Source organism: Carettochelys insculpta, chromosome 2 (genome assembly GCF_033958435.1).
Source record: "Carettochelys insculpta isolate YL-2023 chromosome 2, ASM3395843v1, whole genome shotgun sequence".
Lineage (NCBI taxonomy): Eukaryota > Metazoa > Chordata > Testudines > Carettochelyidae > Carettochelys > Carettochelys insculpta.
The window spans coordinates 127,205,022-127,215,678 of record NC_134138.1 but is presented as its reverse complement, the minus strand read 5'-3'; the positions used below and the strand labels follow the sequence as shown (position 1 = coordinate 127,215,678).

General features: G+C 59.8%; 1 protein-coding gene across 1 annotated transcript; it reads right to left on the bottom strand.

Moving 5' to 3' along the window:
• Nucleotides 1-342: 342 nt before the first annotated feature.
• On the bottom strand, nt 343-8,516 carry NRN1 (neuritin 1). The gene is made up of 3 exons (XM_074985921.1): nt 8,462-8,516; nt 3,941-4,085; nt 343-574 (listed from the first exon to the last, which is right to left on the bottom strand). The coding sequence occupies exons 1-3, from the start codon at nt 8,514-8,516 to the stop codon at nt 343-345; spliced, it is 432 nt and encodes a 143-aa protein (XP_074842022.1).
• Between the last annotated feature and the right edge of the window lie 2,141 nt (nt 8,517-10,657).

The window sequence follows — 10,657 nt, the reverse complement described above, 5'->3', positions numbered from 1 at the left end:
TGTTGCTGTTGTTAGTAGGATTATTTATTACGATTATTCATATTAGGTGGCCCAAAGCCGTTCCTGAGATTCTTTTGCACAGAGGGCTCCAGTTTGCTTTGCTTAGCTGAAGAGATACTAAAGCTGAGGTCCGATTTTGGCTGTTTGTTGCTCGTGGTTTGGTAACATTTGGCCACTCAAACACAAAATAAAGAGAGAACGTTTCCACGCTCCTAGATGGATGCTGCAATCATCACAGAGAATCACAACGCCCCCATCGAAAGGGGTAGACACTTCCTCTAGAAATCCAGGATATGGAGAGTGTGTGGGGGTGGGGAGGTGTGGTCTACCAGGAGAGACCTCCTAGAAGGAGAACCAGGTCAGTAAAGCTGCAGAGAGAGCCAGCAGGAGCCAGGGCCAGGCAGGGAGCAGGAGGGAAGGAGCCGACCCGTTGCTTCCCCCGCATAGTTCAAATAAGCTGCCTTGAAAATCGAGGTTTTTGGATTCCCTTTTCAGTTTTTCCCAAAGATCTGTCGCGCCTTCCTGGCAATCCGTGAGGGCGGTGAGGGTGCAGGAGTGGAAGTCATCCCAGTACCTGGGGAAGGAGCAAAGACAGGGGACAAGCGCCAGGTCACTCGCTGCAGGCACAAGGCGGGGGCAACAACGTTTCACAGACACCCCCACCCCCACGCCTGAGCCCGCCCGGCCCAGAGCTGCCGGGGTGGGACCGCTGCCCTACCTGAGCCCCCAGCGGGCTCTCCAACAAACACCCCGGCGCCTGAAATCGACACGCGCGGGGGCAGCTGGGGGCGCGCGCCCGCAGCAGCTGGAGCTTCGCGGCCGCAGCTCTGCGCTGGGGCGCTGCTCTTACCCCAGGTCAGCCAGCGGCGCCCGGGGGCCGCTGATTGCTCTGGGCGCGGGGTCAACCCCTCGTCCACTGGCTCAAGTTTGGGGCTGCCGCGGGATATGCTCAAGCCGGGGCCGGCCAAGCCGCTCCCAGCTGGCTTCCTTCGCCTCAACCCGGGGGCGCGCTGCCAGGCCCAGGGAGTGTCCGAAAGGAAATCGCTGCCGTTTTAAGGGAGGGCGGTGAGGCTCCAGCCCCTAGGTCCAGCAATGCCAGGCCCGGGCGGGACGTGTGCCTTTTGCATGCGGGGGACAGCTGACTCCCCCCCCCCCTGCAAGGGGGGACAGAACCACGGCAAAGCAAGGTGCCTGTCATTAGCCTTCCTTAACGCCAGGACATTATTGAGGAGGTTGCTGCTCAGCTGGCAAGACCATTGCGGCCGCATGTAGTTATGACCTAGCGTGATGGGTGTTACTGGCTTGTGCGTCTGAACCCTACGGTTGTGCGGGGAGCTTTTATTTGAAGTCTTCCGCAAGGGTAGCCTCGGCCACAGTCGAAAGAACCTAAAGAGAAATCGTCCACCGACTTCGGAGAGTGCGGGATCCAGCCGCAGCTGGATGGAAAAACCAGCCACCTCGCTGCGGTGTCCAGCGGCGTTGGATCAGGCGCTGGGCCACTGATTCGGAAATTGCAGAATCGTGAGCAGAGCCAAAGAAGACCCAAAGGGAACCCTGCCCAGTGATTTCCGCGGGGTTTGGACTAGATCCGGGATCACTCAGCGTTTAGCATAATTAAAAAAACCCCCACAAACCAAACCAAAACAACAAAAAGCCCAGGCGTCCTGCAGAACTTTAAAGACGAACCATTTTATTAATTAGCTGATTGTTAATAAACGGTTAGTCTTTGTGGTGCTACGGGACTCCTGGGGTTTCTGTGAAGCCACAGGCTGGGAGCCTGTTTAGAATAATAAGTTGCCTCCTCGCCCCGAAATGTTTTCAATATCCCTTTGGTGCTGTCCCGCTGTTCTCACTCAAACCAGACCAGATTTCAAGGGTAAATCTAAACGCCACCCGGGACCGACCCCTGGGATTATGTCCCGTCTCAGAGGAGACTGGCAGACCTCCGTGCAGAAGTCGAGGCGCTCTAAAATCAGTGTGACTGCTCTGTACTTTCCCCCAGGCAGGCTCCCGGTTTGCTGTGTTTTTGAGCAGTCCCGCAGACTCGAATTTATGAGCACTCGACACGGGTTGTAGATCCCCCTCTGTTTGCTACATTTGTAATAAATAACGAGCTAGCGAGACGGCAAGACGGCTGGGAGTGTGCCTCTCCTGCAGTATTTCTGCGGTAATTGCATCTCCCAAAGGCAAATTAAATCTCCCTCCATCTTCTTGCAAAACACAGAGGGGAGTGAAGAAAGGGGAGCGGCAGAAATCCGCCACAGGCCAGTGGCACTGGACAAGCAGCGACCTGGACTGCGCCGTTACTGACCGACTTCTAGCACAGCGGGCACATGGCGGTGGGCCACTAAGGCCACCGACCGGTATCCTGGAGGCTGCAAATAGCCCAGGCGTGGCTCAGAAAGACATATATATATATATATATATATATATATATATATATATATATAGAAAAAACAAAGCCCCCGGGAGTTTCACAGCATTGTCCTTTAGGTGAGCGTGTCCTGATTTAAAAAAAAAAGCGTTTCCGTTTGATGGGCATTGTTTTCGGTTTCTTTCATTGTTTTATTGATTTCAATTGATTTTTGATTGATTAATTAACGTATTCTTTTATTTATTACATTTCAAAGCACGCCTGTGACACCGGCTGGGCTTCTACACCTGGCTCCTTTTGCCTGGTAGTCCCCGACTCTGCACGACACCGGCAGTTGGAAATCCGATCAAGGGATTTCTGGCTTTTTTTTTTTTTTAATTTCAATTAAAATGCAGAGGGTGCGCCCGACATTTCAAGAGCCCCTTCACGGTTAGATCTTGGAAACGGAGCCATGAGCTGTTTCCTCCTACGATTCTCCCCAACAACCTTGGCGTGTCCTCAGGAGTCAGGAACTGAGGCAACGCTTTATTTATAAAAATGTGGGCGAAATCTGTCCAGACCCCCCCCCCCCATTGCCTTAAACACTGGAGCGTCCCCGGCCCTACTCCGTAAGCAAAACTCTGCAAGTGCTCAGGGGTGCTTACAAACTGCCCTCCCGGTCCTTCCTTGGGGGTGAAAAGTTTGGCAGAGAAACCACCCCTGGTCCCACCCCGCAGAGATCATTCCAGCGCCAGCTCCCTTGCAGACTAGAGCCTGAGTCGCACCTAATACTGCGACCTGCTCTTAGTTCTCTGCACATAAAACGGAGCAGGTCGGCCTGATCGTGCGGAAAGACGCCCCCCTACTCAGGGGTCAAGGGGTCCTCGTGTGTTGTTATTTCCCTGCACACTCGATGGCATTGTGGTTATCTTAATTTGCATTGTTTAATTCCGGGCCGGGATTCTGATCCCCTGTACTCGTGTTGTTTGGGCTCGAGGAAGGAAATCCGAACGCGACCCGCAAAGAATAAAGCCTCCGGAGTCAGTCGGTGGAGAATAACTATGGCCCTAAGACTTGGCAGCGCCCGTGGCTTTGCAAAACCCAGCACCCTGCCGGCCACGTTAGCAACAAACCCGGCTGGTGAGACTAGCCAGGACCAGCCCAAACCTTTGGCCAAACGCCCGCGGGCTTTCGGACCTCCCTTGTCATTATCAAAGCCACCGCCCCTGTGCGTGGCTGCTGGCACTAGCTGAGGCTGGGGGGGCGCGCCTGGGGCCTGGGACAGCGCAGCTGGGAAGGGCCCCTCGGGGCTACAAGCCAAACGCAGGGGGCGAAAGAGACTGGTTAAATCCTCCCGCCCCCTATGGTCCAGCTGGGACGCTCGGCAGGGCCAGCTCAGGGCAGGGACCCCCGGGAACGACGCCTGGGCAAGCTCCGGGCCAGCCCTATCTCGTTACGCCCAGAAACACACTGGCCGCAGCCAAGAGCAGGGCAAGTGGATGGGGGTTCCCCTCCCCATAACCCTAGCGAACGCCCACCCCACGCGGCCCCAGGAAGGAGGAATAAGAAGGAAAGAGGAAGACCTACGAGCAGATCGTTTGGAGGTTTCTCTTGTCGTCCAGGTCCTGCGGGTAGTTGGCCATGTTATCGCCCAGCCTGAGCAAGCAGTCCGAGAAGCCCCTAAAGACCGCATCGCACTTCCCCGCTGCTCTCACCGCCTGCACCAGGTACGCTGGGGAACAGATCAGCACCACGTCAGCCGGACAGCTCCCGAGACAGTAACGCGCTCCAGCGCCCACCCCCCACCTGGCTGTGAGCTCCCTGGTAAGCCCTCCCCCCTTCCCCGCAACCGCCCCACCCTGCCGGAGGGATCAGCGCCGTGCCTGGGAGAGCTGCCCTTCTCGTGCGCCCGCCTGGCCCCCTTCTCCCCACAAACCGCCGGCTTTCCTGCTCCAGCAGCTGCACCAGCACGGGGGAGTCATTTTGCACGAGGGCAAGAGCAGCCGGGCGAGCGTCCCAGCTACTCAGGGGTGAGCCTGTGACTCGTGGGCGCCGCAGTCTCACGCCCCCGTTCTCTTTGGGTGCTGGGATTTCGTTTCCCGTGTGACCCAGCACAACCCCGAGTGCTGACAGCTATTTCCAGCAGCCGTCTCTCCTGCCCACCGAGGCGATTTATTGTTGCGAAATTCTACTTTGCAACGCGCACACGCGCGCCCAGGCCCCCATCCAAAGTGCTCCGCCTTATGCCAGGGCCCTTGGTAAATAGCTGCGGAAAGGCAAATCTTTCTGAGAGGAAAAGGAAAACCTTCGCAGGCCAAGCAAGGGGCTGCAACTGAAACGGCTCCTGCATTTGCTCATGGATGGCAGCAGTAACCGGGATGGAAATTAAAAGTCCTAGGGGCGAAACCGCTAGTACCAGACGTGAATTCTTCTACGGTTAAAATGGTTTCCCGGTTATATTGCCTGTGTTGCACCTTTTGGAAAGTGCTATTAACTGGCACATACTGAGATCCTCCCAGAAGGAAGGAAGGAAGGAAGAGAAGAGAAGGGAAAGAAAGAAAGAACAAGGGAGGGCGGGAGGGAGGGAGGAAGGAAAGAAAGAAAGAAAGAGAAAATGCCCTCCTGTGAAATCCCTCGCTGGCCTGAGAGCCGGAGTCCCAGGCTAGGGGTATGTGAAATGACCTCTCACGTGTGGCACAGTTTCGCAGCTAGATAGGAGCGAGACAGACGCCTGAGGTTTGCATGTCGGCCTGTGTGTCTCTGCCCATGTCGGTGGCCAAGCCTGGCTGACGTGTGGAGGGAGACACGAGGGTTTGGCGTGGAGACAGGAGAGCCCCGTTCCCCTCACTTCACCTCAGCTCGCCTCTGTCGCGCTCTGCCCGGAGGGCTGGAAGTTTCTGAAAACTGTCCAGCTACAGCCTAGTCCGCCAGGGAGCCGCTGCGTCTCCAGTCACACACCACGCCGGCCAGGTGCCCCGCCCCGCTCTCTCTCTCCTGCTGGCAGCGAAAGCCGCGCCGGGCGGAGGCGCTCAGCGGCCTTGCCAGGCAGGGCGCAGCCAGGCTGCCTTGCTGCTTCGAGCACCTCTCAAGGTATCCGGAGCTCTGAAATCTTCCCCCGGCTGCAGCGGCGCGGAGGGGTGGGTGGCTGCGCTTTGCTCTCTCCCTGCTCGCCTGCGTGGCGGGGACTCAGGCGGTGGCTGCCTCTGGCTGACAACAATCCCCACCAGCGGCAGCTACAGCGCCTGGCGGCCTGGCTGGGGCTCGCTAGCATACGGCCGGCGATCCCTACCAATCCCGCGGCAAATGAAAGGGAATTAGAGGCTTGTTGGTTTAATTGATCACTGGCTGCCTCCCGAGCAACACAGCCCAGGGCGCTCGGCTGCTCCCCGCCCCGCCCCGCCACAATGCAGTGGCTCGGAGCCACCGAGGGCAAGTCGGTAAAGGGACCTGTCATCTTCCACCCGCCCTGCCGGGGGTCCGGGGACTAGCCGCTGGGGGAAGGGAGCAGCTTATTTTAAGGCGCGACTAGTGCCAGGGAAATCAGGCTCCAAAAGGCTCCTTCAGCTCTGCCCCCCCCCGGCACCCGCCCCCTCCCCGGGGGATTCATCCTGAACCTGCCCGAGTTACCACTCCCCTCCCCGCCGCCGCCCACCCGCGCGTCAAAACACGCGGGAGCCTGTGCGCCAGCCGACGTTGGCTCCGGGACAAAGCCTGCGAGCAAACGGCAGAGGCGGGCGGTCCCCAGAGCCCCACGCAGGCCTTCCCTCCGGGCCAGCGAACCGGGGGGCAAAAGCCCCCCCCCGTGGCAAAGTGCCACAAGCGCCTCTTGAAACGCGGGCTCCGCAGTGCTCTGTCCCGGAGCGCGGAGCTGCGGCGGGCGCCGGGCAAAAGCCCAGGTGCCGTGGCCCTGCCTGGCAGGCAAGGCCTTCCCGGGGCGCAGGCGGGCCAGGCTGCCTCGGCCCACGAGCCCGGGCTTCTCCCGAGCTCAACAACAATGGGATTTCTCTCGCCCTCGGCCGCGCCGGCTCCCCCACCAGTCCCAGCGGGAGGGAAGCGCAGCCCCATCTGCAGCGCGGCAGGGCGAAAGGATCCGCTCCCCGGCGAGCATATCCGCAGCCCTTCCTTCTACCGCTTCCTCTGCGTATTTAGCGCGGTCCCTAGCCCCGTCTAGCCCCCGAGCCAGGGGTCTCACTGTACCCCCCCCCGCGCCGCCAGGCTCGCGCCGCCTCCTCTCCCCTCCCTCGGCCACATTTCTTGGCGAAACGGCCCTGGGCTCGGACACCTTCCAGCCATGACCGTGCAAGGAGCCAGGCACTGGCGCAAAGACGGACATCCATCTTGTATGTGTGTGTGGGGGGGGCACCAAACTAATGCAACAAATCCCACGTCCCGCGGAAGCTTTGGTAATTCACCCGCCGGGAGAAAAGCAGGTCTGGCCTCTCTGCGGCGTTCACTCGCCTAACACAACAGAAATGGCTCCTTATTTCAAACTAGCAATGCACCCCGCGGAGCGCACTAAAGCCCTGTCAGATCCGACACATCACCACTAGTCATCACACACCGCCCCCACCACCACCATCTTCGCAATATTCGAGTTCTTCCGTAGCCTTTTAACCGCACCTCTCCCAACCGCTGCACGTTTGCGAGCAATCCGGTGCAAGCGCAGCGCCAAGGCGTTTTCAATTCACGGGGATAAATGGCTCGCTTGGTAAAATGTCCCAGCCTCACGCTCTCCTCCGAAGAAACACGTCGGTAAAAAAAGAAAGAAAGAAAAAAAGAAGCAACGCGGGTCGCAATAAGCGGGGTGGGCTGAAACAGCTGGGCAAAGCGGTCGGAAGCTTTGCACAGGATTCCGATCGTTTGAAACAATGACACGAATGTTGAGGTTTGCACGTTCCAGCCCCATTGTCCCAAGTTCTCTATTTCCTCTCTTGGGTTTCCCTCCCCTCCCCCCATCGATGCGAAATTTATTTTCATCTCGTTTTGCTGTTTTTCCCCCCCTTTCCTCTCCCCCCTCCCCAATGCTGCAGAGATCCGCCAGCGAGGAGCGCGACAGAGCGAGAGGCTTTTTAAACAGCAAAACCAAACGGCTTTCTTATGACAGAATTCCTCTGCAGAAAACCTTTTCAGGGGGGTCGCTTGTAACCCGCCAATGTATCGATGAAAGAGGCGCTTCCGTTATTCGCTCCTCCGAGATCAATTTCGGATCATGCAAAGGGATTTCTCTTGGGTTTTTGGTTGCTAGTCCTTTATGCGGAATCAAAAGGTTTGCTAACTCCAAAACTGTTTTAATGTTCGTAACCGTGAAAATATTGTCGTACGAAATAGGAAGTAAAACCAACTCAATAAATAAACAGACCTCAGCGGCAATAAAATGCAAAGCAACAGGAAGAAGAAATATACCTGTATCTGCACAAACACAAACACAAACCAGGATGCAGGAAGAAGAAATATATATCTACACACACGCACACAAAAAGCTATCTATCTATCTGTCTATCTGTCTATCTATCTGGGCATATACATACAATACAATATATAATCACACACACACCCAAAGCAGGACGCAGGGAAACCAGTGCTCTTTTGCCCGACTCCTTTCCCAACGAATAGGTTTTTTGCACTGGTGCTTTGGTGCCAGCGGCTCTGTGAGCTGACACACACTTCATGCTCAGGCAACAAGCTTTAGATTTTGGTTTTATTTCACTCCCGTACTTCAGAAAAAGTCCCCGCAGCTGGGGGAGCCCTGAAACCCCCAAATACAGCAGTGCGGCGCCTCGGCACGTCCCTGCCGCCCTGCACACAAACTTTCCGGCTAGCCCTCTCCCTTAGCCATTTGGCTGCTTCCCCGCCCCGCGCCATCCCTTCGCCCCCCGGGGAAGAAATTAACGCCGTGGCCTGGGAGCCCCGAACTGTCGGGGGCAGAGAGCTAGGGAGAGGCACAGGGGCTCGCCTGGAAGGACCACGCCAATGCCACCCAAGCAGGTGAGCGAGGGGGGCCTCGCCTGCTCCCTTCTCCCCGAACCAAAGCGATGGTGCCGGGCCACGTAGCCCCTCGGTTCGGTTCCCCCGGGCTCTGGTGCAACGCCCCGGAGAAGCCCCGCTTACCTATCTGGACAGCCAGGAGCAGAGACCTGCAGCTGCCGCTCGCCGTCACTCCCATCCTCCAGTGAGTCCAACCATTGGCGGCCGCAGCTCTTTAGAGAATTACCGTGGGACCCGGGGGACGCGGCGGGGAAGCGGGCATCGCCGGCCGGCGGCCGGCCGCCCAGACTGCGCAGCCGAGGGGGAGCCGGAGAAGGAGGGAGCGGAGCAGCCGAGGGACGGGCGAGCTGGGGAAGCTTCACTCTGCGAGCAGGGGGCGGGGGAAGTTCAGCCTCGCGCCCACCCCCAGCCCTGACGTGGGGGGATGACACGGACGGGCTGGGGAGGTTTTTTCTGGGCACACCTTGGAAGAGAAACGCCATTAGAGGCATCCCCGCCTGGCTGCCGCCCGCTCCCGGCCGGCCTCAGCCCCGCCTGCCGGCCCGTGGGCCGGGGGCACCCCGGGGGACTTGGGGGGATTCTCCACGCGCGCGCAGGAGCCCCCCAAACAAATCAATGCCCCCCCCAGAGGGAGGAGCGCCTGCCACCGCTAGGAGCGCGTCCCCCGGCCAGCCACTGCAGCCAGCCCCCGCCAGGCACGGCAACGCTTGCTAAGGCCGGGGTGCGCCTGGCCCCCCGCCTCCTGCCTCCCCACTAACCAGCTGCGCCCCGCTCCCCGCCGGACACCCCTCGGCGCGGTGCCAGTCGAGGGAGGCCGGCCTGCTTGGCGTGGCCTCAGATTGCAGAGCGGGCCCGGGCCTGGAGAGCCACACACAGCCCTTGTGTGTGTGTGTGTGTGTGTGTGTGTGACAGAGAGAGAGAGAGAGAGAGACAGACAGACACAGCCCTGGTGTATGTGTGAGATAGTGTGTGTGTGTGACAGCGAGAGCGAGTGTGTGTGTGGTGGGGGGCTTGGCTCTTGGGTGCTGAGACCCAGCCTGATACTACGCTCCATCCCTCCCGGGCATGTAACTAACCCGGCCGCATGGGCCTGGCTCTGCACGGCAGGGACACCACTGGTACCTCGGGAAGGGCTGACCCCCACCCCACCCCATGATTTTGGAACGCTCTCTCCAGGTGATCGCCCCACCCCGGGCGGGCTCGCTCCGGGGCTGGAGCAGGAGACACACCCCGGCTGCGGTCTGGCTCGGGGCAGCTGCATTGCTGCCTTGTTACATAACGGACGGGGCTGCAACTGGCCCATCCGGACCACAGGGGCTGCCGGGGGCTGGGGGAGGGGGGACTGCCGGCCTAAAGCCCGAGCCGACCGGCGTCTCTGTTCAGCCAGGCGCGGCCGGGAGAGCGGGGGTGAGCACCGGCCACCCCGCGGGAGAGGTGCCTGCGGTCCGAGACCCGCGGCTGCCCAGCCGGCCAGCTGCCCCGCCGAGCAACAGGAGCGGAGCGAGCGATCTGGCCCCGTTTGGGGCCGGGCGAGGCCAGGGGGCCTGCAGGAGCGCAGTCCGTGGTGGAGTCCCCCCTCTGCCGCCCCCGCTCCCTGCGTGGGTGGGGAGAGCACCGCAGAAACCCCCCTCGCCCGCCTCCCCCGCTCTGCAGCAGCGCCGTTGGCCGGGTCCGTCCGGGTTGGCTCCTGCAGTGAGGAGTGGGCGGAGGATGCAGCCGTCTCCCCTCACCCCTCCCCTCTCACGTCACCTGGAGGAGAGGCGGAGGGCTGCGGAGCTGCTTAGTCCCTGCCCGGCTGCCTGCCCTGAATCCGGAGGGGGAGCGGGGCCTGCCTCCCCCTGCCTTTTCCCTCCCCGCTGGCACGTGTCAGAGGGGTCGCGTCTGAGTCTGTATCCCCCAAAAGGACCAGAAGTCCCGAGGCACCTAACAGACCAGCAGATTTATCAGAGCATAACCCTTGGCGGGCACCAGACCCGCGCCATCACGCGCATCTGACCGAGCGGGTCTTTGCCCAAGAAAGCTCATGCTCCAAAAATTCTGTTAGTCTATAAGGTGCCAGAGGATTTCTTGTCGTCGTTCCTGCTGTGTTAGAGCCCTGGCTGGGGCTTGAGGCAGATCAGAGTTGGGGCCTGGGCAAACAGAGGTGGTTGTGGGTCCTGCTCTGGCCAGCTCCTCAGAAGCCCCCTCTTGTCATAAGGGAGCTGTCCAAGCAAACCAGAGCCCTTGTGGCGTCAGCCTTTCCTTCCCAGCCCCACCTCTGCCTGGGGCTCCCCACACAGCGCTGCCCGCACCACGCCAGGTGCGAGGGAGGAGGCCAAG

What these genes read in the sequence shown, in the direction of transcription:
- NRN1 (XM_074985921.1), bottom strand. Translation starts at nt 8,516, where the DNA reads ATGGGAGTGACGGCGAGCGGCAGCTGCAGGTCTCTGCTCCTGGCTGTC. An exon ending in GCTCCTGGCTGTCCAGATAG is followed by an intron (nt 4,086 to 8,461) that starts GTAAGCGGGGCT and finishes TCTGTTCCCCAG; the next exon opens with CGTACCTGGTGCAGGCGGTG. An exon ending in AACCTCCAAACGATCTGCTC is followed by an intron (nt 575 to 3,940) that starts GTAGGTCTTCCT and finishes CTCCTTCCCCAG; the next exon opens with GTACTGGGATGACTTCCACT.